At 36.6% G+C, this 27,893-nt stretch overlaps 5 protein-coding genes and 1 long non-coding RNA gene across 7 annotated transcripts; 3 read left to right on the top strand and 3 right to left on the bottom strand.

Moving 5' to 3' along the window:
- Window positions 1-292: 292 nt before the first annotated feature.
- LOC135587240 (sodium transporter HKT1-like) lies at window positions 293-2,669 on the bottom strand. The gene is made up of 3 exons (XM_065078404.1): window positions 1,576-2,669; window positions 1,082-1,300; window positions 293-677 (listed from the first exon to the last, which is right to left on the bottom strand). Exons 1-3 carry the CDS (start codon window positions 2,622-2,624, stop codon window positions 479-481), a joined length of 1,467 nt encoding a protein of 488 aa, XP_064934476.1. The 5' UTR covers window positions 2,625-2,669; the 3' UTR covers window positions 293-478.
- Window positions 2,670-10,474: 7,805 nt separating this feature from the next.
- Window positions 10,475-15,653, bottom strand: LOC135675809 (uncharacterized). 2 transcript variants are annotated; one of them, XR_010514008.1, is made up of 3 exons: window positions 15,567-15,653; window positions 11,270-11,768; window positions 10,475-10,837 (listed from the first exon to the last, which is right to left on the bottom strand). It is a non-coding gene; the product is annotated as an uncharacterized LOC135675809 (long non-coding RNA). The 2 variants fall into 2 exon arrangements; XR_010514007.1 differs by having other exon boundaries at window positions 15,553-15,652.
- On the top strand, window positions 13,205-13,755 carry LOC135675807 (auxin-induced protein 6B-like). Its single transcript, XM_065186344.1, has one exon. It carries the CDS (start codon window positions 13,260-13,262, stop codon window positions 13,701-13,703), a length of 444 nt encoding a protein of 147 aa, XP_065042416.1. The 5' UTR covers window positions 13,205-13,259; the 3' UTR covers window positions 13,704-13,755.
- Window positions 15,654-15,898: 245 nt separating the features above from the next.
- LOC135587237 (uncharacterized) lies at window positions 15,899-17,032 on the top strand. Its single transcript, XM_065078395.1, has 3 exons — window positions 15,899-16,070; window positions 16,372-16,594; window positions 16,672-17,032. Exons 1-3 carry the CDS (start codon window positions 15,909-15,911, stop codon window positions 16,680-16,682), a joined length of 396 nt encoding a protein of 131 aa, XP_064934467.1. The 5' UTR covers window positions 15,899-15,908; the 3' UTR covers window positions 16,683-17,032.
- A 1,326-nt stretch (window positions 17,033-18,358) lies between these two features.
- On the top strand, window positions 18,359-22,629 carry LOC135675804 (methyl-CpG-binding domain-containing protein 2-like). Its single transcript, XM_065186332.1, has 4 exons — window positions 18,359-19,020; window positions 20,192-20,245; window positions 21,007-21,176; window positions 22,248-22,629. Exons 1-4 carry the CDS (start codon window positions 18,452-18,454, stop codon window positions 22,397-22,399), a joined length of 945 nt encoding a protein of 314 aa, XP_065042404.1. The 5' UTR covers window positions 18,359-18,451; the 3' UTR covers window positions 22,400-22,629.
- A 1,822-nt stretch (window positions 22,630-24,451) lies between these two features.
- LOC135587233 (gamma-glutamylcyclotransferase 2-1-like) lies at window positions 24,452-27,015 on the bottom strand. The gene is made up of 9 exons (XM_065078387.1): window positions 26,880-27,015; window positions 26,334-26,452; window positions 26,148-26,224; window positions 25,747-25,803; window positions 25,611-25,667; window positions 25,467-25,507; window positions 25,269-25,340; window positions 25,078-25,157; window positions 24,452-24,747 (listed from the first exon to the last, which is right to left on the bottom strand). Exons 2-9 carry the CDS (start codon window positions 26,440-26,442, stop codon window positions 24,587-24,589), a joined length of 654 nt encoding a protein of 217 aa, XP_064934459.1. The 5' UTR covers window positions 26,443-26,452; window positions 26,880-27,015; the 3' UTR covers window positions 24,452-24,586.
- Window positions 27,016-27,893: the final 878 nt, after the last annotated feature.

The following is a 27,893-nucleotide window of genomic DNA, read 5'->3' as shown; positions in this document are numbered from 1 at the left end:
TCCACTGTAATAATACATAATCAGACTTTATACATATTAGAGAAGTAGAAGTCTAGAGATCAACAATAAACATAATTAAAAAAAATCCACATAACATTTACGTGGACACAGGAAAGTATACTTACTCTCATATTTCTCCTTAGATCTAATAGAGGAACTATAAGAGAATTGAAAGTATTTTTCTTCTATGACTCCCTCCTCAATACCTTATGACATAAAGGATATTTATAAAAATAAACTTTTTTTCGTTTTCAAATTTATATTTCTAATCCTTAGAGAATATTATTCGGATTTCTACAAATATCGGCCAACTCTTACAAAAAAAAAACATAGTCTCTTAGAAGATGTCCAAAACACTAAAACAAATGACTAATACACCTTAAAATGAAGAGACAATTGATCTATATAGCTGTTGTCTTTACTAACAATAATAATATCTACGTAGTCAATACTTAATCCTTCCATGCATGGATTAGACTTATATAAATTTCCAATGTTTGCCACCTCTCATGCTGAACCTTTTCAACCTGCCGAATAACATGACAACGATGAGCACAAGTTTCCCTTTGCTGCTCCATTTCGCTGAGAACCCAGCCGACACGTCTTTGCAGTGTACGTCCGCCTTCACTTGCCGCTTGCAGCTGTACCCCGTTGTGAACCCAACCGTTCCGTATGCACTGCCACAAGTTTGCACTGCGTTATTTTAGGGCAGTAGATGACACTAATGCATGATAACAGGTATCCGATTAAATCAGAGGAAGTCCACGAGAGAGAGAGAGAGAGAGAGAGAGAGAGAGAGAGAATAAAAGGGATTCAATGAAACAAGCACTCCAAAAGAGAGCTATGAATAAAAAGAGCTACTCCGTAGAGCTTTATGAGAAAAGCCATGGCCGCTTTTGGCCCGATGTTTTCAGCTGAGACCCTGCGATCCAATCTTGGTGTTGAGTTTGAGTTGCATGATAGAGCAGATAACTGAAGACAGATTCTGCTGAAGTGGACATCAAAGTTCCACTTCTCTCTCTCTCTCTCTCTCTCTCTCTCTCTCTCTCAAGGGGAATAAAGTTGTGAAGAAGGCACGTACCTTACAACCTCAACAACAATGTTGAGGACACTGAAGTTTATCGGGTCTTCAGAGATCTGTCTCCTCTCTGTGATGCATGCAATGATGGTAAAAATGGCAATATAAGACAATGGCGAGAAGATCAAACTCAGGCCTTGCTTCTTCCTGCTTCTTTCCCTGCCCTTGAGTAGCTGCTTATCACCTTTTCTAGGAAGAAAACATGTATATGGAGGAATATACCTGTAACACATGCATATTATCAATTCGTTAGCATATTTGTGCGACAAGTGGGATTGGCCAATATGCACTACTGCTGCACGGAAAGATGTGAAAAGAGTGCGCGTGCAATAGAGACTGTGTGTTGGTCCCATCTGTTGGCCATGGGGGTGCTGTTGCATGTGATGTTCTTCGAAGATGTCACCTCACGAAGTGGGCCCTACCACATACTGTTGTTTATGCGGAGGTCTCTGTCAACTTATGGTTAAGTTTACTAAAGAAGCCACGACTGTACGTACATCATCACCACAAACAGCACCAAGATGGCCGGAGCAACAGCAGCGAGGTCAACGATGGTTTCTCCGGCATAGCGTGAGTTCACGCACTGGAAGACGACTCCGACGACCTTCTGATACGTGCTCAGCCCACTCAAGATCTCAGACGTCCACTCCATACAGCAGAACAGTCCGAACTGCACTAGCACAAGCCCAGCCACGGTGAGAGCCAAGTACAGTGAGTGAGAGCCAGTAAGCAAGTGATTGCACTCCATCTCCCCGTAGTTAGTTAGCAGGTAATCGTACTCCCGCCGCTTGGTGAGCTTCTTCAACAACCAGATGACCGCCCACAGGCACGAGGCGTACATCGTGTTTCCGACGAGTACCTGCACTGTAAGTATCAGTAGGAGGCCGGAGTAAGTCCTGAAGACCACCATGTTCTCATTGGTGGGCACGAAACCGCAGTTGGCGAAGGTAGAGACGGTGATGAAGATGGAGAACAGGGACGCGTTGATACCCTTTCTCTCAAGCACAGCTCCGGCTTCCGGGACAAGTCTCAGGTAAACAAGGATGAGTAAGAAACCAACCACATGGCCTACTAAGAGATAACCCAACACCACGAAGAACAGGTGCTTTCTAGAGCTAAATTTCAAGTCCGAGCTCCGTCTTTGATCAGAGAGAGTAGCGAGTTCCGTGCCGGCTGCATCCAGTGCAGAATCCCTCATCTGGGAGTTGATCTTGGTGAAGTGAACACTAAGCATGGAGATGAACACCTCTCCCCCGATCACCATAAGAAGAGTCAGTACTGCGAGCTGGTAGTTGGAGAACACCTCCATCTCCATGGTGTCCATGCTTGAGACCGTGTTGGCCGACACGGACATGAAGAGCAGGTCGACGTTAGTGGGCCTACTCGTCGCGTCTCTCGTAGGCAGTAGCTTGAGGAGGAGGAAGCCGGTGATAGAGGAAGAGAGGAAGTAAAAGAATTGGATCCAGAAGGGGTTAACCTGAGAGAGAAGATGGATGAGGCTGTTCCGATGGAAAGTAATATCCATGACGGTCGATGGAGGTGGCATAAGAAAGATATGTTGTTGGATTATAATTTGGATTTACTCATCAGGGTGGAAGGTATATCTATCTATATATAGGCACAGAAAAGTGCAGATGTACTAAATTCGCCACTGTGGATCTGCATGTTAGATCTCATTGCAAGCGTGATCAAGAAACACATGTCAATTAGCAGAAATTATTCAATATATCAATGGCAAATATCAATAAAACTATTATGGAAACTAAGTTACACAAAAATGCTAATGATAACTAAAGAACACAGAGAACCCTTGCGAAACTTGCAATTTCACATCACTGTGATATATATGGAGAGAGAGAGAGAGAGAGAGAGAGAGAGAGAGATCTCATATTTTAAGTTGTAATTATTTCTTCTCACCATACACAATTTGCAATTACTTTGATAGTTCCACAGTAATTTGAGCTTATACTGAATTACTTAACACTGTTCAGACATTCTCATTACTTCAACTCCTTGGCTGAGCTAAAACAACCACTATAAAGACACAAGAAGGGTGAAGATATAAAACTCTCCTTACCCACCTGACAATCAACATTAAACCAACATTACAGTGTGCTTAATAAGTGATGTACAGAAAGTTAACTTATATCATGTTCCAGCCTGATACATACTTTACCAAGGTTGATAAATCCAGACGCTGTAAATTTTCTTGGAGGTGCATCATCATAGCGATACAGGACAGTACTTCAAGCATGATTACAACCCTCAATCATTCGAGCAAGGAAAGAAATAGAGACTAAATTGATACCTTCTCCTGACAACACATGTAAGACTGAAGGAAAAATGATTCTGCAAGTGACACTGGATGAGTGTGAGTGTGACAGTAAGTTTTCATAGCTCTAATAACAAAGCAATTTGATTGAAAGATGGTGGCAGGAGTATGATGAAGGAGATACCAAAATCTTTGATAATAAGTCCTCACTCAAGTTTTAGAAGGGAGATTCAGCAATGTTGTCACCAAAATACAGCAATGTTGACACATCTCTCTCTCTCTCTCTCTCTCTCATATAAAGGCATCTGAGCTAGGATGTGCAACACTTGATGCCCTGCATCGTAAGCACTTAGATTTTCAGAGAGGCCTAAACTGTGAGGCTATAAGCCTCACTATCCACAAATACCAGAAGTGCCCTTCCCATTGAAGCTGAAGTGCCTCTCCCACTGAAGAGATGATGGTATTGTTTTCATAGATTTGATTTCTGCAAACAACTTTATAGTAGTACTGCTGCTAAATTTGCTATAGATGATACTGTGCATTTGCACGGACCAGGAAGCTATATTATGCTCCTATTATATTTTTTTTAATATTAAAATTAAAATTAAATAATAATAGATTAAATTTACCATGTGTGTCTTTCGATGTTGTTTAGAAAGTCTTTATCTAATCTACAGATTTAAAAATTATGACAATATCGATATATAAGGAGAACTAAACTCACGTTTTTCTCTATTCTTATTTTTTATAAAAATATTATTAGCAATGAATTAGGATCTAAAAAAGATGAGAGAAGATATGTGATCTTTTAATAATATCGTGTGACTAAAGAGAGATGAGAAAAGTTCCATAATCTCTCAATAACATCACGTCATATATCATATCATATCATATCGTGTTGAGTCCTAGAAGGTTTTATCTATTTATAGGTGAGAATAAAGAGTCTCATGAGTAATTAGAAAAGTTTTTTCTATTAAAATAATCTTTAAGAAATTCTATTATGATTGGACTTTCTTTTTGCTTGATAACCGTAATCATAATCCAATCATATCTATAATATATCTTTCTTTCTATTATAATTAGACTATATAATCTAATATTCTCTCACTTGGCTTATTAATTAATAAGATATAAAAAAATTTAAAATCAAAATAAATAAAATAATTTTTATTTAAAAATAATTATATTTAATTAGATTCTAAAATTTTAAAAAATATTTTATATGTACAAATTTTATAAAATAGGCTAATAAGTCTAATAAATATAATAATACTATATTAAGTTTGACTACTAATATGAGTCATAGCAATTGTATGTCATCAACGTCATACTTCCTTCTAGGTACCACAACACTATTAGTCCTTCATAATGTAATTCAAAATTATCTATATAATTTATCTTATCAAGACAATCTTGTTATCATATCTAACCATAATATGAAAAAGATAATAAAAATAAATAATTTTAATAAGAATATTAATTATAATGTTCAATTAAACATGTATCGCATATTTAAGATCCATTATCATAACATGCATATTTAAGATCCATTAAATAAATCATTTCTAAGTGTAAAAGATAAGTAACAATTACTATTATTTTCACTTTTAAGATGATTCCTGTAATGATGAATATTATATATATTTTTTATTTTCATATTAAAATAAATCTTTATTATTGGACTAAAACCTTTCCTTTTGAACTAAAATCTTATATTCCTTCTTCATATTATCTCTCTTATTACAAAAGTAGCATTTTACTATTAAAATTTTTATTTTATAAATTTATATAGTATTTATAAACTCAGATGATTTATGTTTCAACTTTCTTTTATTATTATCCACCTTAAGTAGTATCTAAAATATTATGAGTCTTTTCTATTTTAATTTTAATTCTTCCTAAACACATATATTAGTTAGCTAATTTAAGTTTCACTTATCCTTAATTTTATTTTATGAAATTTTAAATGGGTCAAACTAAGAAAAAATAAAATTAAGAATAAATTATACAAGAAACAACTCAACTGTATTCATGCCCACTATTCTTGAGCTTACAGATTCATCAAGCATATTGAGGATATAATCTTAAATTTTTAAAATACCATAAGATTAAATTTTAGTCAATTTTTTAATTTAGATATCAATTAATCACTGGTCAATTATTTAAATTAATCTTTAAATATTTTAGTATGCTAGTTATAGACCATAATAAAGCCTAAATGTTATTAGCAATTATTATAAAACTAAGTATTTTAGACCTTTTTTAATTATTTATTTTAATTATTTATTCTATAGAATTTTCAATGGTTAAGTTTGTGATTTTATAAGTAACAAAATATTTATTATAATTTATATCACATAAGTCTATCATCTTAGGCCACTTTGGTAGCTACTAATTAGATAAAACCTAGATGTATAAGTTATAAATAATATTCACCAAAATTTTCTAATATAATTTATGTTGAAATATTTTAATAATAAAATAATAGCCATAATAATTATTGAATATTAATCAGCATAATAAAAAAACTCATATAATAACTATAATTATGATAAATCATGTCTTGATGTGAAAAATAAATATTATTTTATAATTTTAAACATATGCACGTTAATAATCAAACAAATATCTAAGAACAAGAATTGAAATTTAATTATCACATGGAAGAAAACTATGATTATGCTATTGTTATGTAAAAAAATTTAATATTAGAAATTAAAATCAAATAATAATATATTAAATTTACGATGTGTACTTTTCGATAACATTCAGAGAGCCTTTATTTGATTTATAAATATATCTTAGTCAGATCCGAAAGCTATAATGATGTCGATCTACAAGGAGAACTAAACTCGTCTTCTTTCTCTCTTCCTATCCTTCACGAGATCGTTATTAACATAGATTATGAACAAAGGAAAGATAAGAAAATATTTATAATATCTTAATAACGACACGTATCATATTATATCGTATTGAGTCCTTAGAAGATCTTATCTATTTATAGGAAGAACAGGAAATTTATGATAAGTAATTAGGAGAATTCTTCCTATCAAGGTCATCTCCTAATGAATCCTATTATAATTATTTTTTTCTATTAATCGATAATCCTAATCAAAATTTAATCATATTTATAATATATCTTATCTAATTAGATAAGATCACATAGTCATGTTGCTCTCTCTAACCTATAGTACTGCCTAACCCAAAGTTTGAAGTAGACTTTGTTTGGTTGTTTGAAGAAGTAATTCCTGATCTCACATGCCTTCATGTCCACCACAAACCAAGAAAATTAGAAGTCCCTATTTTATTAATCAAGATGCGAAAGAAAGCACCCTCTACAACTCCATCATCCAACAATATTAGGGTCTCCAAGGACAGGCCTTTTTGTTCGACGATTTTGTCTTCCCATATCCTCGCACTCTCCATTAAGAAAAAGCCTCCACTTTTTTAACATTTTCCGAACAATTGCCTGTCCTAATTATTCGTTACAATTGGCATGGCCATTTTCGATCACGAGGATGCTAAAATCATGTAGCATTTGATTCTCATTCTTGCTAAGTTGCTACACGTAGAGATTATTGTGTTCTTGGAGGAACTTATTCCAAACAAAAGATATGGAGGCAAGATACTGATACGATATTATGACCTTATTATGCAGCAACTTATTCCAAACAAAGATATGGAGGTAAGATACTGATACGATAGATACTATGACCTTATTATGCAGTATTATATATATGTGTGTGTGAATTTTACCTTTGACAGCCATGAAGTAATTCAAGAACGTAAAGAGAATAGCATAAAAAATTATGACAAATTTGTTGAAATGACTGTTTTAAATGTGTATATCATGATTTCATGCTAAATACAAACAGTATGTATTATCATGTATTCATCTCATTCATAAGTAAGATTGATGTTAGAGAAAGTCCAATCTCTTCAAGCTATTTCAGGAGTATCATAAAATCTTTCATTTTTTTATGACTATTAAAATAAATAAATTCTTTGAAAAAGTATTCAACACCATATTTATTAGGTATTTCATCATATATATTATCGTCACAACTTGCCTTGATATAATAACTTTAAACCACTAATTAAATCATCATCATCATCATCATCATCATCATCATCATCATATCCTTTAGTTCTCCGGTTATTATGATTCAACATCAAAACTATATGAGACTTAGTCCAATGATGATTCTGTATTATAATTTACTTCTAGCCTTATGTGCAGTAATACTTTTCGTCCCGAACCCTTTATTATGTGCAGGAGCAAGTTGGCTAAAACAATGATCGTACATTTATGAAATCCATATAGACATGAAAAAAAAAAAAAGAAAAGTAAACTAAGAGTGTTACAATTATATGCAATATGTATCATACAAATCCAGATTGCAATTCGAAATATACATGTCAACATGCACTAGAAAATTGAGTTTACAATGACATCAAACTACAAGCATATGATGTCATAAACACCTCATTAATCATTGGCCACTGTGGTTCTATCATCCCTATTACAACAGATAAAACACTGAAACAAGCACTGAGACTTTACACTGCAGAAGAAAAGCCACGTTAAAAGGAGCACAAGATCACAAGATCAAAGATTAGCATGAGACTTAAAGAACATATCCAGAGCAAAGCAAGAGAAAACATGCTTAAAGCAGGAATACCTTTTTAGTTGTTGGAGAGCATCTAAGTATTGCATGCTTCAGGCAAAGCTCGAATGCTAGTCGAGTTTGTGGAGAGCAGTATCGGATGCTGCAGAGAAAGCTCACGACCCTGCTGCCACAATTTTAGCTGCTAAGAGTTGCCCTACTAGGGAAAGCACACTAAAGTCAAGTGCATCAGAACAAAGCCAATGAAATCAGTACCTGTTGGGATGCCTTTTGCCTCGTTTATTTAATTGTAGGTCATATAAAGCCCAATTGCTTACGGTGCTCAGCGAATCAAAGTGTGGATTATAGTGTGGTGGGTTCCACTTTGATAAGGAGAAAGAACCTAACCGGTAGTATTTTTAGATTCCTGATCCGAGAGGTTCTTTGGAAGATGAGGAATTCAAATATCTGTGACTTCAAGAATTTTAATCTCTCATGTCAGGTCGCAAAGGAGTAATTATACTGTTATATTTAAGTTCTTATTACTTAAAAATTTTAATCTCTCATGTCAGGTGGGTATCAATTCAAAATATTAAGTTCTTATTACTTTTAAGTTTGTAGAAGCTTTTCAAAAATGTGATGGGACCAAATGTTCAAAATATTTTGTGCTTCCTATTTAAGGTCAAAATATTTAACAGTTCTTTTGTGCTTCCCAAATGTTATATGCTGTTGTATCCTTATCACAACTTTGAGAACATGTTGGTATCAGGTGATGTGACCAATGCCTCAACTTTGCTATCAGGTAATGAACATCCTATTGAAAAATGAAAATAAATATGAGTCTTAAGCCTGGAAAATAGAAAAAAAAAAAAAATTCCTGAGAATAATTTGTGAAAAACGTATATAAGGTACTTCGTGTATTTAAATTAAAATTCCTCTTTTTTTTACACATAAATAATTTTTTTGAAAGGATAGAAGAGAGAATTATGACGCATATTCTCAGCTCCTATAGTATTGAAAAGTACCCCTATGTCATTCGTATAATTCTATTATATAGCAGTCATGGTGATAAGATAGACATATAATATAAATTAGATGACCAACCTTCTCTAGTGCTAGGAGTCACGTTGATAGGCTTTGATCACTATTCTAGAGATAATGTCATATGAAACACAGAATTTTAACTCAAGCATACCGAGGTGTTATGTCGCATCAAATCTTTTGTGTAAAGATTATATGAACAAAAAGATCGAGATGTTGTCGTGACATGATATCTCATACTGTTCCCTCATAATTAAGTGATCTTACTCTTTTATTTCAATCCTTAATAATACGTAATCTTTATCTGGCTTATAAAAATAACCTAGCAGTCCTTACTCATACAAATCATTATCATACTGCATGGATTTCCAATAATTGTCACCTTTGCTACCTCAGTGCTTTAGCAGTACTTACTTCCCTTTACATCTCTGCAATTCTTATCCTTAAGCCCCCACCACAAAGCTCAATTATCGCCCTCTTTAGACTGGCCAAAGCACCAGATAAAAAGGAGGCTGAGGTGCTGCGTCAAATAGCCTGCACCACAGAATGTCGAGCACAAAAGGCTGAGGCCAAGAACGCACTCCCATTCTTCCACCAATTAAGTGCTCTCTCCTTTAGGTGATCATGCCGAGGTCAAATGTTTCCGTAGCCTTACTTTCTCTTTTGGTTTCCGAAGTAATCGCCACTCGGACATTATTCCATCACAGCATGATCTCTGAAGAAAGATAAACATGAGAGAGGAAATAGGGAGGAGTGATTGATTGAATGGTGGCGGGAGTATGTCTGATGGAGGACACTCATCATACAGTTAGTTACATTTTCTTTTTTCTCTTCACAATTAGAATTTCTCCACACTCTTAGTACAATAAACCTGCAATTCTTAGGGATTAGAGGGTATATTGTAAGGGTTACATTTTAAAGGTTATGTACTTTAATATATCTTAAGTACGACGTAACAAATTAAGTATATTTTTTAACAACAAGACCTCCACACGAAAAGAACAATCTAGAGAATCGATAATAAAAATACAAATCTAGAAAATAGTAAACTCAAGATCTACATCATTTCATTCCTTATTTATTTCTACGAAGAAAAACTAATGTTTTTACCCTGCAAGAATAAACTTCTCTTGAATTAGCTCGAGTTACTTCTCTTGAATTAGCTCAAACTCGAGGTTATCTATCCTTATATACCCTCTTATGTGATTCTTTAAGAATTCTCACTTTCTCTAGTAGAAATTTATAAGAAAGAAATCCTAAGATGAATTTTTTTCATGAAAATATTAAATTTTTAGGTATTTAAAGTTGAGACCACATATATTATCCCTCTCCAAATCCTATAGTAAGAGGAGCCTCATGCACTAGGTACACCATGTATGACTGAAACCAACATGTCTAATAGACATAATTGGATTTGAACTTACAGCCTGTTTTGAAAAAGATCCGTATATACTTCAACATAAGAAAAAAAGAAGAGGAAAATAATTCATCTCCTTTCAATAAGGAAAAGGATTCCTTCTGTCCAAAGTTTTGATTGTCATCTCTAAAATGTTTGCTGCAACGACGTTCATCAACAAAAGACATTGCTATTGTGCCTCTTAACAGACAAGAACAAATGCTCAAACATCTTGCATCAACAATATTCATACTTCAAGTGGATGCATGGCTCCATTTTTTCTCCTAGAGTATGATGTTTCAGTGCAGAGGAGATGGAACTTTCCTAGTTTTTACCTTGTGTGACAGTTCAGGCTGCCTTTACCATCTTTCAAGCATAATGATGCACGAGAAGTTGTTTTCTGCTGAGGAATGCTCCTGCCATGGGTATGGAGGAAAAGGTCCCTGTGAAGAAGATGGAGGTGGAGTCAGTTGCCAACATGAAATGAGCATGTTTTTCTTCACTCTCAAAACCAAACAAGAATGTAAATTCTCTATGATAACAATGACTGCCAAATCTAAGAAAACTTCAGAAGATGTTCTTAGAGAGTGAGAGATAGTGCCCATTGATCAACCCATGCAACATAAGATTTGGTGTTTTTAGGGAGCTACAGCAGTGGTCTAAACACTCCATAGGATTGTACGCTTACCAGCTTATGGAGTTGGCAAGTTCTCCAAAGGGCCATTTGTTGGATCTTGTCAGAGCTTGATGGTCTGACCATAACTAGCCCATTTTGTGGCAGGTATGTATGATGAAGTATATTATTGGCCAAAATCCATGCACGAGTCTCATACCAATAGAGAGGCTACAGTGACGATCAATGTACGTTGTCTTACCTCTATAGTCAAAGAAGTAATTTCCGATAATTTAGTATTCCAATTCTCGACATTAACTCAAGCCCTCAATCCTTCTGTCGTGCACCAAATTGTGGCACATATCATCACTCATCATCTGCATTTAGCAAGGTGGCTAGCACGACCTCTTAACACCTGCAAGAAATCTTCTTCGAAAGGCAGATTAAGCATTTCAACATTTATTGGTCTAAGACCCGGGAGAGGAGGGATGACTCCATCAAGCAGTTCTCCATTTGCCACTTGATATAAATCTAGTCTTCCTTCATTAGAAAAGCAACAAGGTCGGTGAGTTATTAAAGCTCAATGATTGAACAAGATTCCTCTTGGAGATCAAATTGTATTATAATGCTCGTAATGATGAACATTTATTATTTAAGATGCTCAGACCTTAGATACAGCAACTAAATAATGGAGACACATATAGGAGCGATGAGGAAACGACTGATTTCTTGTTCCCATAAGAGATCATTGATCTATAGAGCTGTTAAGTAGGAAAAACAGATGTGAATCAGTAACTCAGACACATGAAAACAACTTCAAGCCTAAAATAAACTCTAATTATCGTTTTAAATAAACAAATGATTAGTCAAAGCATGTGCATCACATTAAACAAAAAAAGGAAGTACATAGACTAAATAAGAGTCAATTAACATCAATTAGTTCAGTCATTGGACTGATAGAATGGAGAAGTATGTTTGAATAATCTCACCAATGCAATATTGCTGAGTGCTGCAACTCCACCGTTGCAACTGTTACAGATTAGTCAAATGCAATTGCATTGAAGACCGCATGCAAAGTATAAATTTTGAACAGAAGGAATATTAAGTCAAAATTGCATTAAATGACCTCAAGTTTCTAAATTTCTAAACAAGAGACGTTTGTGTCAGAACTGCATCCATTGACTTCAAGTTCTATTATGGATAAAGATATATGCATAAAGACCTAAACCAATAGAAATAATGCTTTATGACATATTCGAGAGGCTTGTTTTTACAAACATAAAATATTCCTTGAGAAAAATCATGCAAAGTCAGCGAGACTTCTTTAGAAACTCATGCTTTAGTAGGATCATTGTAGTGTAACGGGAATGCTGCTTAACACTGTAAAAAAATATTACATTAACTTGTGAGATCTGAAATGCATAAAAAAAATATATAAACGTTGTTTTCTTTTGTCCATCGAAGAAGATATTAATCCTTTTAGAACTATTACTTTCAGTGGCTAGTGCATCCTGTTGTACCTAATGCCAGGAACTGGTATTGGTAGACATCAACAAATCCCTACTATTCCCACAACCAATGCGCTGGAAGTTCCACATGACTTGCTAAATCTCACACTTGGGAATTAGTAAACTAGCACTATATCATAATGTCTATGCTGAAACATACTAACTAATCTTTTCTCATCAGAGGAGAGTAGTAATAGTAACATCTAAGAACACGTCTCACATCCCTATGCCATCAGCATCATATTTGACCAGATAAACCGCTTATCTGAGGTTATGGTGGACACATCTGCTTCACGAAGCTACTAATCATGCTATCAAATAAAAAACACATCCAAGCTGGTTGTTTCTGCAGTTGAAATCATGTAGCAAAACTTCAACAAGCAGTGCATGAAGATTGCACAAACATCTTCAGCAGGAATCAACTATAGTCAAACCACACAAGATTATGTTGAAACAAACCTCAGCAGAAGTGCTATTTAGCTCAAGTGTGCCTTCTTTCGAGAAAACCACAAAAGTTTGTCAGAGCCTAAATTATTAAATATGAAGTGCTGCTTGAGTTGAACTAGCATCAATGAGCTTGATCCATAAGTAAACGAAGCAATAAATAAGAAATGGATGTGAACATTAAGCAAGTGAGAGTATTAAACTGATCACTTAACTCCTTTAAATCATCATGGAACCACCCTCCATCTCATCTCAAACCACCACCAAACAACCAAGGTGTATTGTTCCTTGAGCACTTCCATGGATTCCGAGAAGCCCAACAAGATCATGGAGATTGTTAGGCTCCAACAGATGGTAAAGAAGTGGAAGAAGCTTGCTGTTGCACCAAAAAGCAATAGCAAGGGCATCAAGTTCCTGAAGAGGACCCTCTCCTTTTCGGACACTTCATCAGCATTTTCTGGGGACATCCCAAAGGGACATCTAGCCATCTGTGTTGGAGAGGAGATGCAGAGATTTGTGATCCCAATGGACTATTTGGGTCATGAAGCTTTCAGAATCTTGCTTGGAGAAGCAGAAAAGGAGTTCGGCTTCCAGCAGGAAGGCGTCCTCAGGATTCCATGTGAGGCGTCTGTGTTTGAGAGCATATTGAAGGTGATCGAGAAGAACAAGGAAGGACCCCACTATTGTTCTTCAAAAGCTGAGGTTGCCAAGTACCATCAACCACCAAAACCAGTGTGCAGATAGATAGCTAATTGCTAGAGATGATTCTTCTCCTCCCCAAAAAAATTCTCTTTTCCCTCCTACCTTTTTCGAAGAGCAAATGCCTAGTGCTTTGAGGTGTATGCAAAATACTAGTAGCAAAAGCAATAGCAGTTGAAAATTTTCTAAGGATGAACTATACTTGATTGCTTTATGCTGCATGCTTATGTTCGCATCATTCCTTCCAGCTTCTCATGACAGAAAATCAGTCAATTAAACAGGAATTTTTTTCTTTATAGGTTGTTAAACAACATATCTAAGTCTGAGTAAATATCAGAAGCAACTCATCTAATGAAAACACTAGTGCAACGATGGACCAAATTTCCTAGGCCAAGTAGCATCTGCATATGGATGGATCTATTCTTTCTGTTCATTCTATTGAGTCCACTGATATTTTATTTCATTAAATCAAGGATTTTTGGACTTGATAATTTATTGAACAATGTAGCATATGTGATTTCTACTAACTGTTCATTTGAGCAACATTCATGCTGTTTTCAGAAGAAGGGTACAGAGCCTTCAAGATCTGTACTAATAGTCTACCAGAGTCTCATCCATTGGTTTTCAAATCAATGTACAGAGTCCAATCCATTAGTTATTAGGTCAGTATATAACCTCTTAGTATTGTAATTCTTTTATGCAGCATTTTCTTGAATAAATCATTTTGCACAGGTCTTCATTTGACTACATCAAAACTGATCCTTCAAAAAAGGTGGGATTTTCTGGGTTCAGAATCTATATAAGAAAACCTTTGTTAGCAAATATTCAAATAGTGAAAAACAGTTTAGACTTGCCTCCTGTAGTCAAATTAAGAAGCCTGAAGTCATGTTTTTCTTACACAAGTCAACCAAATTTTACTACAATGAACCTTCAAGTCAACTAGTAAGACTCATTTTCATAACCTATCCTATTGAGAATTGGTATAGCTGGAATATTAGATTGTGCTACTATTACAGGCTTATACTTTAGGACAAATTATTCAGTAATATAGCATTATCCCTACAAGTCCTGAATTCATAAGTTCTATGTAAAAGACAGCTTTAAATCATCTCCTTGAATCAGGCTTTAAACCTGATCTATATAAGTCTTGAATGTGTAAGTTCTATATACCAAATCAGGCTTATAGACAGATTTAAACCTAACCCACCTCTCAATCAACTTCCAGATGAAATTTTGGCATTGTTCAGCCATTAGCAGAGTATCCAATGCATGATAAACAACAAAGAGCAGGCCAGAAGCACATCACACATTTTGAACTCACCCGATTGTAAAGCTTACAACAACTGATTTTCTTCTAAATAATTGAAGGACAAACTCTATTTTCAATAATCTTACTACTGAGATAACGTTAAGACAAAAACGTCAAGGTAACCAGTTAAATCATCAGTGAACACATTCATCAGGTGAAAAAGGCTCTGAACATACGATACAGATGAGTATTACAACTCATGATCGGATATACCAAAAAGCAACAGAAAATTGCATTGTCAGAAAACTAGTTCTCGATGTTCTCAGACAAAAGCCAGAGCTTTTTGCAACAGAACTTTCGCTGGATAACAACACGTTGGGGATCAGATCACTCGGTTACGATCTTGCTGATATCAGGTCTTCCAAGACGCATAAAGATTGAGAAAAAGAGAAACAAATCATTCACCCTAATCAAATGATACAAAGCAAAATGAGACACCAAGAAAATTACTCGACAATGCCACTAATTGTAGAGATTATACATACAGATTACTCGAACAATAATCACTAAGAAGATGATTTAAATCGATAGCTGACCAATTAGGACAAGAATTTAAGTGATAGAAGTAGAAACCACACAGATTACCAATGGATTCTTACTGCATCTCGCGAATCCCGAGCGTTAACCCCACGGAAAACGAAGCCGACAGATCCAACTATTTTAATGGGGAAGGAATCGATCTCAAGTGAAGCGTCTCTTATCGCGAGTAGAACTATCCTTGCGGATTAGCAACAGAAGGCGAAACGGAAAGTTGGGCTCGGCCCGGCCCAATTATTCGCGTCCCAACCGGACCGGACCTGATCATACGCTGGCTTTGGACTATGCAGTGCTCAATTCGAAGCCCAAGCCTATCGTAGCACGGCTGGCCAACGACGCCACGTGGCAATTCCTCTCCCCTTCTCGAGACTCGCTGGACGATTCCGCTTGAATGCCGATCATTGATGGCCTTTAATGGCAGGTGCTTTCTCGAGATCAAAGCTCGAATAATCCCAGAGATGGCGAGCCATCTGCCCACGAGGGTGAAGAGGAAAGATGTCGAGATGGTTTGTCACCACCCCTCGGATTCCTCACCGTTCTCCAAGACTAAGAAGACCAGAAGCCTGGTAAGAGCGAGCCTCCTCTTCCTATGGGTTCGATTCCATATGTTTATGATGCTGAACTGTCTCTCATCGTTTAGAGCTCTTCTTCACTGTTTAGCTTCGTTTCTTGTGATGATTTATCGAAAGTATCATGTAGTTTGGAAGGAATAGCTCTGTTGGAAGCATATATCTTATTGTTGTCCAAGAAAAGGGAAAAGGATACTGTGTTCTATATCCCCAATCTAAGAACAATAACTATATAACACTATCATCGTTGAATTCGAAAGTTCATCAGTTTGATTTTGCGAAGCACGTTTGCTGCCAGGATGGGGAACTTGCGGTGTTCGTCAAAGAAAAGACTGCAACTGTGCAGGAACCAGAGCCAATGGAGTGTGAAGAAGTCAAAGGAGAGCTGATGGATGCCGAACACGAGAGAGAGCGAGAAGGAAGACCAAGCGGCGTCGGAGATCGCGGATTTCACCAGCTGCAGGAACAGTCGAAAGCACCAGACCCTCCACCAAACACAGCAGCTTCCCTGTTGTGGTCAGGTCGTAGTGAAGAAGCTCTGCTCTGCATAAGCTTTCTGTTCTTACAGTGTCAACTCATTTTCATATTTCTGTGACAGGGTTCTTTTGAGGAATGGCTCATCGAACAGTCGAGAAGAAGACAGCATCTCTGTAGCAGACATATGTGAAGCAGATGCATCGTTAGGAAATGAGAACCAGTTGTGTGGTTTAAGATACAGAAGAAAAGGAAAGATGGCGGCCATGAGAATGGTGCCTCTGCGCGTGGAGCAGCACATACTTGTCTCCACTTTTGTTGCAGCAGCATGGGCAGCATTAAGGAGCCTGACGGAGAGCGTACGTGGCGACCAGTGTCGTCCTCGTGTCACGTAGCCCGACCGGAAGAACGAGGAGGCCACGATGTGCTGTTCTTTGGAACAGTTTTTGCTTTCGTTTTTTGGAAACCTGGAAATATTTTTTTCGTGTTTTGCTGCCATGTCATGTGTTGTGGGAATGCCACTCCCTCCCACGTATTTTGTGAGCTGACTGCCGCAACATTTCTGTTTCTTGTTTCGAGAACATGGAAAGCTGAAACGATTCCTGCTGCGCAAGAAACCGGCAACGCATTAAATGGAAATATTACGACTTTGCTGTACACATCGAGGCGCGAGCGAGCAAGCGACGCTTCTCTCTCTCACTCTCTCACTCTCACTCTCACTCTCACTCTCACTCACTCACTCAAAGGTAAAACGAAACTTTTGGATTCCCATGTTGGTTTTCCTTGCCTCTGCGCAGTCGATATGTCCACCGATGGTTTCCAGTTCTAAAAATGGTAGCTTACGCGACAATGCTTTAGCTTTACGATTTTTCTCCGCAGTAAGAAAAAAGTTGTCTTCCTATGTGCAAATGTTGCTAGCAATTAGGGTTTGTGATTTTGGTTGGGGGTTAAAGTTCATATCTTTAAGTAATTAGAGAAGTAGGAAACGCAGGACACATTTGAGTATCTGATCATTGCGAGGATTCCTTCATTTCTTTGCCAAGAATATTCTCTACCAGATCCATGCGACTCCCTCTTTTTCTTTTTTATCTAAGCCTAAACTTTTTCCTTCTTTTTTGATCGTTTTAGGCAAAACAACTAACTTTAGATTCTGATAAAAGATGCTCTTTATTTCTTTCAATTTCGGTTACTTTTTGGCTTGCTATTGTCAATATTTTGAGAGAAGTTGAAGAAACTATTTTTTTTTTGGTGAGCTTATTATGTGGCTTTAGGTCGTTGATGATGTAATGTGGATGGCAAGAGCAACAACAGCATTGATGTAATGGTGCCGTGAGTAGGTGTTCGTCATTATATACCAATTATTCAAACTTCTTTTAAGGTGCTTATCAACTTGCATCAAATTGTTCTTACCTTATACATATAACTGCTTTTAATTACAATGTTTGGATTATTTGTAGAAAGCTTTTGTTTTGTGTACCCATTCCACACAGACACTAAGCACCTCTGTGGGCTGATAATTGGTAGAAGAGTAATCCGAGTATGAATATGAGTTTTTTTGCTCAATATAGCTGATAATCGACTTGATTGCATGATTTATGGTAACATTTAGGCTAGGTTAATATGACAAGTTATATTCTTATGTTTGGCATATATGTTATCCTGTCCCTGGTATTGGTTGGTATCGGTTTCTTGTTTCAGTTTCAGAGGTCAGTTGTTTATAAACTTGTTGTAGCTTCACTTAAGTGGAAGTCAAGAACATGGCCTTACAACACTTTGCAGTCTATAACAGAATTTGCACTTCTAAATTCTGACAGCAGAGTCTGTTGCTTTTCGCTGTTTCGCACAAATCACAATTGCTTGAAAGATGTCATGGTCTTATTTATGAATTTTCAGATCCAATTTAGATGCAATCCCATCTAGGTGTTGCTGCCACCAAAGTTAACAGGAAGCACACTAGATTCCTGCGAGAATTAACTATGACACATCAGAAGTCACTGGATGTTTCTACCACAAGTGATGTTGCTGTGGATACTCCACCAACTGAAAATGCTTCGAAACGGTTGGTGCTTTATAATCCAGACACTAGTAAACCAGGTCAAGTTGCTGTTGCAATACTTGATGCAACTGAAAATGAGCATACATCCTTCAAGAGTTTTTTGGCATCAAATCCTTCTAGTAGGGTTTTGCCGTCTGTTGGAGCATTCACAATCCAGTGTGCTGCATGCCTCAAGTGGAGGCTTATTCTGACAAAAGAGAAGTACGAAGAAATACGTGAAAATATACTACAAGAACCTTTTGTATGTGACCGAGCTCGTGATTGGCGTTCTGATGTATCCTGTGATGATCCCACTGATATTTCTCAAGATGGAAGTAGGCTTTGGGCAATTGATAAGCCTAACATTGCACAACCTCCTCCTGGCTGGGAAAGATTGCTTAGGATCCGGAGTGAAGGAAGCACCAGATTTGCAGACATGTATTTTTATTCCTGTTTCCATCATACTTTCACAATTAGCTGGTTTCACCTCTCCATAAATCGAGTTGATAATTTTTTTTTCCTTCATTTTTTGTTATAACCTACCTCTTGATGACTGTAAGCTGCAACTGACCAACAGGACAACTGTGTGTATCCTTGTCAAGGATACAACCGGCTGAGCTTTTGGCCTGAAGCTGATTATGTTGCAAGTCCAAAATCCTGGTTATATGAAATTTTGTTTTAATGCCTGATTAATTAGAAGTGAAGAATTATATCATGCAGACTGTACAGGGAGACTTGACAAAGTATGAACAATGAAACTGTATGATATGTTAAACTGTGCTTCTTTTAGTTATTTATTGCTGACCCATTCCATTTTATATGTTTTTGGTTCCTTACCTTCAAATTACTGGAAAACACCATTACCTTTTTTGGTTCTCCTTTATTTTTGAGATAAATTTGGTGAAACTAGAGATTAATGGGAGAGCCTTAATTCTACAGTGAGATTGTTTCCTTGCAATCTGGGTGACCAAGATTCAACACAAGGAAACAAATTATCTGCTTGCAGGGCTAAAATTATGTACATCAACATTTCCTAGATCTCGCAATTGTAGGAGTGTTGAACACTGGGCTTTACCTATTTTATTTTGTATATAAGGTTTATGGCTAGACATATTTATCCACAATATATATGTTCTTCATTCTCTGTAGCTGTGGTATAGGATTTTGGTTTATGCAGTGAGGTTCATTTCATAACAACAGCTGTGGGTTACTCTTGGCTTTTTCTTTTAGTAATCAAAATTTTCAAATCTGCTTACCTATTTCTTGGAGTAATCAAAATTTTATGTTGGTGGGTTTTTTGTTGAACCATTACCTCAGTAGGTAACTTCCTGTCAATGAACATGATCAACCTATTTCAATTCAAATATTGGTTTCTATTTTAATGAAGCCAAACTATGAAAGATCTACTTGATCTGCTTCATGATAGCTTGGACCATCAACGTTCTTTTTAAGAATATCAAACCTATAAAGTCTTGTTGACGAAAGTCCACATCATAAGGGAAATTTGCATTGTGTGATCAAAGCAAAGAAAGCTTTTCATAAATCTGAATAATTTGAGTTCTTTTTACATCTTAAATCTGTATCTAATCATTTTTTTTGGTGATTTTAGATATTATGTTGCACCATCTGGGAAGAGGCTCCGCTCAATGGTTGAAGTGGAGAAGTATGTCTTCTTTTTTTCCATAGCACATTATTAATTAGAAACTTTCCTTTTCTGGATGCTAATGTCTAAAGTGTTGGGTCTAGCCCATATGTGGGCTTGGACAATTGGACTTATTAAGCCCAAATCAGCAATTAAAAGAGAAAGATGAGAGATAGGGCAAAATATAAGAGATGGAAGTGATTTGTGCGTGCTGCGAACAGCAGTAGCGCGCAGCGAGAGGAAAGAGAGAGAGAAAAGACAGAGAGAGAAAAAGGAGACAGAAAGATTAAGATTTTGAGTTTTCTGCTTGACGATCAGTAGCCAAACGTTATCAGTTTTAGCCCAAATTTTATGTAGAGAATCCTTGCAGCAAACTCTACAATCCTAACGGTGATCCATCCTATGTGATGTTGATATGCTATTATTGAGCCAAGATCTATGTTCTTGATGTTATTGTAATCCTCTAGTTATTCTAGAGAAGATTTACTGTAAACCTGTTATCATTATTATTGATAGTGGAAGTTTAAGTTGGACTACAATCCCGTGGTTTTTCTCACATTGGGTTTTCCACGTTAAAAGATTTGATCTCACTGTGTGATTGATTTATTGCTCTATTGTTTATGTTGTGTTGGTTGATATTAGCATTTTGATATCAAGTTGGTATTTTGATGAAGAACTCATTTTGATACACAAAGAGGGAAAAGAATTATTTCGCTTTAACAGATTTTTTTCAACATAAAGTTGATCATATAGGAAAATATTAAATGTATTTGTTTTTGCAGGTACTTAATGGAACATTTGGAGTATGTCAGAGATGGGGTGAATCTATCTCAATTTTCATTTATAATTCTGAAGCCTCTTCAGGAAAACTATGTTAGGAAACACCCTGCTCGTCTCACTAGTACTGACAATGCTGAAAGCATGATGTCTAGACCTCTTGAATCTTGTATAGGTATGTGAACTTTTGATAAGTTTTAGAATATGTTGAAAGCCTCATTATTTTCAAGATCAGCATCTGTAGTCACTGGTGTTGAGCTAACACATTCTGTTACGAAATTGAAGAATAAGTTATGTTAATCGAATGCAGCCATTATGCTCAAATGCTTATTTTGGAAGCCATGGAGGATGATTGCATGCTACACCTTTTACAAACCATGTCATCTATAACCTTATAATTATATCCATGATATTCTCGTTAAGTCAGTTGATGGAAACTAACTCAAATATAAAGTACATGTTTTTTGACATTCTTTTTTTTACTTTATGATGCATCTCGGATCAATATGTTGTAAAATTCTATGCATCCATAGTTCAGACAGCTAACAAACAACAATCCAAAATTTTCTTAAATTTTATCATTTTTGCTGACTTTACCCCGTGAAGTTAATTCCATTGTTCTCATTGATGTTGCTATGGTCACATTGTTTTATCTATGACAAATCCTTTCCCCTGCATTTTCTACATCAAAAGAAAATCCGCTGATATTTCATCTGGAATGTGCCACACTGTTTACATACTGCCCATCTTTTTGCTGAATTAGTAGATGTGTTTGCTTTTGCTTTACAATTCACCCATTCAGGTTATAAGGAGTCATTTGCATCATAGACCTGAAGCTCAAAAATCTTTGTGACAATTTTCTGCCTTGTCTCTGGTGTCCTATTTTTTTCCCAATTCAAATGTCATGCTTGCAAACTATTTTTTGTTTTGGTTTGTGTGGTACATATGTAGCCATTTTCTTAACATGATGACCTCTCTGAAACCTCATGCTGTGTTTTCTGTGTGTCGATCCCTTTTCTTTAATACACCATTGATAGTGTTTACGATAAGGCATGTTTTGTTTCATCTTTTTATCATCTGCTGTCTGATGCTAAAACCACGGTCTCCGGTGGTGATTTCTCAAAACTGTTTTACACATTTCAAAGGCCTGTATCATTTAGAGTCTTGTCTGCTTCATCTCTTAGTATTGTGCTCAATACGTTCATGAATAGGGAGAGAGAAGAACTGAATGTACATATTCATGCAGCTAATCCATTGTCATGGGCTGGTCCTCCTACTTACGCCGGACTGCAGAACGGCGAGCCTGGTGTGACCACTCATCCAGAATCTCCAACTCATCTTCCACTCATCCATCTGCGGCATGCAAAGAAGAAACCAATCATCTCATTTTACAAATAAAACTGCTGCCGCTCGAGTCCTTCAAACTTGCAGGAATTCAAGGAAGAAGACCGTCAGCCAACTGGTAGCTCTTCTACCTTTGAGCTTTGAGATCGCAGCAATAATTTGGTGCCATATGCAGGTTTTGATGATATGCAGGCATAGAAAATGAGTGATCAAAGTAAAGGCAACTGTAACTTTTACCTCTCGTATTTATGCCTGCTGCATGTTGGCCCTCAGTAGTTGTTAAATCGATGTCCTACGTGATGCTTTGAGATGTTGTGTGCTTAGAATTTATCGTTGATCGGCTGTTAGGGGTCCGACATCAGTTCTACCTGCATGGCTTCTGAGACCAGTGGTCCGTAGATGTCCTGCGGGTCCCACACACGGACGGCCAATACGAAGGCATATTCCCTGGTTGGTGTCTCAGCTGACACTGTTTTCACGTGAGTTAAACACGGAAAGTAAAGGGATTTAATGGGGCTGTAATGTTTGTAGATAAATATCATTAAAATGGAAATAGGGATGAAATAAAATGTTTTTTTTCTCTTTTTCCAAGACAATGACCGAGTAACAAATAATAATCATTAAAAAAAGGTAATCAAAATTGAATCAACGATAAGTTAAATCTCAAAGTCATTATTTGAATCTATCGATCAACTAGTCGAATCTACAGTTTTAAGTTTTTTTCCATAAATAAAGCATAAATATCTATTATATGAAAAATATATATTAATATTATTAAAAATTATAACATAATGAAAATTAATTATCCAGATGAAGTCAACATGCTAAAGAGTTAGAGAGAGTATGTAAAAGACATAAATACTACCGTGATAAATTCATATTTTATAATAAATAAAAAACTAAGAATATTTTTTAAATGATCTAATTAGTGAACCAAACCCAAATCTCGGTATCCAATCGGAGAACAATAAATGTGATAACAATAATCAGCAAAAAGAAAAGAAATAAAAAGAATGTATCCCAAAGTGATTTCTAAATCTCATTCTTCCCACCACAGATCACAAAACAGAGTTGAAAAAATATGGTAAGGTCCCAACACCTGTCTACCACATGTACAAGAAAAATGCAATGGAACACATTTAAGCTGTTGATGCGTATGCCTCTAAATTATAACAAAGCTCCTCACTTCTCAATGCAATAAGAACAAATCAAACAGATCTGAAGTTTCCCAATTGCTCAGTTTAATGATCCTTTACATAGGTATATACTGTAGTAGTCCACACAATAGCATGATATTAGTTACAAGAATACAAACTACACCACGTTTACAGGTCGATCTGAAAGCAATAGAAAGGAATGCTTGCATGTCTTGGCAAATAAGTGCTTCAGCCACCAGCCAGAGTCTTCTTGCTAATACTTAGATATGATGCTCAGAAGAATTTTTATCATGGCTGACATGTATTCTATTCTCAGGAACAACAGAGTTTGAAACTACAAAGTAATTGTAGTCACAGAACATCCCTAATAATTGTAGTCGAAACTAGAAAGTAATTTAATCATTACAAGCTCAAAAGGTTATGAAGAATATACCTAAATAAGCTTGTTAGGCAGCTAAGTAGATGGCTCGATACAGAAATAGCATTCATTAGCTATTGAAACCAAATGATAAGATGAACACACACAACATTTACATCAGAGATTGATATTTCTAGGATCCAAAAATTACCAATCCAGATCAGAACCAAGATCCAAAAAATTGTGAAAGATTCTTATGAAACTTCCCAAAACCAAGATCAGAACCAGAAATTATAATATAACTTGATTACCTTTGGGTTTTGTAGTCTGAATCTTCCATATGAGAAATCTCAACAGTTTTAACTCTCGATCAAGTAAAAACAACTTGGTGAACTTAAATTACCAAATAGACTATTCTTATTGGATAACTACCGTTGCAATCATTCTATAGAACACTGGTAAAAAGCAAGTAAAGATACTGTTTTATCCTTTCTTGAGAATGAAGAGGACTACTCGACCAATGGATTGCATCAGTCTCTCACCCATTCATCTGATATAGGGAACTCTCCTACAGGTTCCCAATCAGTGGGTATTACATGAGCTGTATATGCTAGTTGAATGTTTTAATGGTCTTCTGCCTGTGGACACAGAAGCAGAAGTTTATTTGCTTGTGTATTTATTTTCTTGCATGCACGAACTATATTTCTGCTTGTTCCAGATTTGAAGTCAGGAGTCAACACCAACACTGGCTTCTGGAAGTGCTTTGATATGCAGAAATGATGCTTGGGGCTGCAGAGGTATATGGACCACAGATGCCTTCTGTTTCAAACCACCAAGCACCTTCCTCACCTTATTTGCAAGCTCGATCACAAAACCATCTTCGTGACCTGCAATAGATAACAATGTTAGCAACTTCTGATCCAAATATTTAAATGACATGTCTTTGGCTTTGATTATTCATATAGTTTCAGGAGTTTAAACCTAAGCTGCAAATTATCATCTGGTTCCTTGATATCAAAATACTCAACAAATGAGCTAAATCATCACTCCAGTTTTTTAAATTCAATACAAGAAGCAAATTGGTCACACAAAATATATCCAGACTCACCAAGCCAAATTAATTTCAGAAGACTATGAGCATCTGAATTGATTGCTGATAACATGTATAAGCTTCCTAAAGAAATGTCATGGAGCAAAACCAATAAGCATGTGATTACCTATATCAGACATTGCTTTTTCCAACAAAAAGAGATATTCCCTATTGTTCCCACAGGGGCCACTGGCTGTAGCAATTTGTCTGAAGAAGTAGGATGAGCTTGAGTCAGACCATCAAAACCAATAACTAAAATAAACAGCAGGCAGCACCAAAAAAAACAAAAGTGGAAAAGATATGAAGATTATCAGTCACCTAGCTATTTCATCGAAAGGAGCTGGACCCAAATAATATTTATTGGCTTCTTTATCCATTGTTGATATAAATCTGAAAGTTCAAGTATTTGCAATTGCACACCAATAGAAAATGTCAAGTCAAAGTGGCTTCAAACAATTCCCAGTATAAAATGTTCAAAAACTATTAAATACATATGGCGACTGGTCAGTATCTTACACTATAACTCCTGTTGCAGCTGGGTCAGAGGTCTCTCCTTCCTGCACATTATATATCAAAAAAGTAGAAATAAGAAAGACGAAAAAAATTGAGAGTATGCTGCTCAAAGATCACTTTTTAGAAAGAGGACAGACACATACATACCCTGTAAAAGTCAACAGAGATTTTTTTGTCGTATTCACATTCTCTTCTTTCCAAATACTGAAAATGGTATTGAATGTGAGGTAGATGATCAAATGATCTATAGTAGTGAAATTCAGGCATGGTGCTCAAATTATACCTTTACTGCTGCTCTTTCCTTTTCTGCACCTCCTCTAACACAATAAGCAACACCCCACTGCATACAGTAACCACTTGATGAGACCAGAGAGAACAAAAAAGAAGTAAAAGTACATTCCAAAAGAAACAAGAACACCATAAATTGCTTTTATTAAGACTGGCAACTTCTCTAAAATATGCACCCAATGGACCTTTTGCACATTAAACAAGATAATAATTTTTCTCCCTTTGTTAAATCCATGACTTACCAAACTAAAGTAATCTAACCCTGACAAACTAGAAGCATGAATGCATCATGGACCCGAAAAGACTAGTAGGAGGTTGTGCTCTAAAATGGTGGTGGAGTAGGGTCAAATAGACATGCATAGTAAACTGTCATAGAGAAAGGAAGGATCTACTTACGCAAATTGCTCCCTTTTCAGGTTCTAGTGTGCAGGTTCTTGCTGGAAACTCTGGTGTGCCTCTGTGATCAATGCACGCTGGCAATAAGAATATCAAAATAAGATACGTGTCACAATGCATGTCGATCGGTATACTCCTTTAAAATTGGCATATGGAAAAGCTGCCTATCCTCTACGAAGACGTTACCTAGATCAAACACACGCCGGTAGTCCTTGATGAAGCCTATTATCTTCTCATCGAATTCAAATCCCGGATTCCAAACCAGAGATCCATAGCCGAAAACCCAGAGCACCATCGTCCAATCCCTGCATTTGGGATATCACAAAGAAACTGCTGAGCAGCAACTCTTCAATAGCTCCAAGAAGCAAACTTTCGATGATGACTGTATTAGATTAGACCACAACATGGTCTTTTAAATGCAAACAAATAATCTGCTACATAGAACCATCAAAATGGACTGCACGACATTTCTAAAGATCAAATCATCCGTTCCTAGAAGGATTAACAGAAAATAAATTAGGGCAAAAGACAGGAATGACTCCACGTATAGGAGGTGGAACATCAAAATCTTCCTTTTTAGCTGAGCTCATAGTTGCAATAACAAAAGAAAATAGTTCGAGCTATTCTACCAGCTCCTCTGCATCTCGCGAACCTTCCGGACCCGGAAAACATAAAAAAGAACAACCGAAACCCCAAATGCCACAACCACCAATGAACCAAGAATGGGCTCACCTAATACGAGATTTGAGGATGCCCTCTTCGAATCGGGAAACGGTACAGAAACCTCGATCTCGCAGATCGATCCCGACGGCAATGTAGGTCGCCGAGGGATCGATTCAGAGCCGGGGATGGGTTTTGCGTGGGTTTCGGCGACGACGAAGCGAAGTCGGGAGGGGCTCGTCTTTATAGCCGTGGGGCGTGGGGACTGTAGAGGGCTCACGAAGAGTTTCGTACCTTCGGCTGCGTGTCGTGGAGAACGCGTGAACCCGTCATCTCCCGATATGGTACAATGAACCTGGCCGGGTTTCCGGTCGATGCGGCGACGTGTTTTCCGAGTTGGAAAGAGAGCGGAATATGGAGTTGGTTTGAATAACTGAATCTCCGGTCGGCTGACGCAGTTCCAAGATTCAACGAATGTGGACCCCTTCCCAAGCTTCCGCTCCCAAGATTTAATCGTACATTTAAGCATCGAGTGATCTATTCCGTCCCAAGCTTCCGCTCCCCAATACCTTCTCCAGCTACGTGGCCTTATAGCGGAGCACCGACCCGCAGGCCAAGGGATGTGGTATAGTGTTTACAACCCAGCTGGGGACGTAACAGACCCGAGGAATTCTAGAGAATGCTGTGATTGGCGGCTACAGCGGCCCCCACAGCACAGGAATCCTAGTTAATGAACTCACATATTCTAAACGACGGAATCTTCTTCATTCAAATTCGACGTACTTCTTGCCTCTCCAACATTATTAATAGTTGAGTCGATCATCAAACTAAATTTAAAGGAGACAATTCGATGTAATTTGTAATGAATTATATCGAAATTCAACAATTAATTTGACTATACGAATCTTGAGAAAACGAGAAACTCCAATCAAGCACACAAAAAGATTTTTATCATTCAAATATCTTCTACGCTCAAGTCAATCATTTTTCGAGATGATTAAATATTTCGATTTGAAATAGAGAGATTATTATTTATAGTTTATGTAGAAACAAACACAGTATTTAATTTCGAACGGATTTCTAGGA

This window comes from Musa acuminata, chromosome BXJ1-1 (assembly GCF_036884655.1).
Source record: "Musa acuminata AAA Group cultivar baxijiao chromosome BXJ1-1, Cavendish_Baxijiao_AAA, whole genome shotgun sequence".
NCBI lineage: Eukaryota > Viridiplantae > Streptophyta > Magnoliopsida > Zingiberales > Musaceae > Musa > Musa acuminata.
Note: the sequence above shows the minus strand (reverse complement) of the source record. Positions and strands in the feature narration are given on the sequence as shown.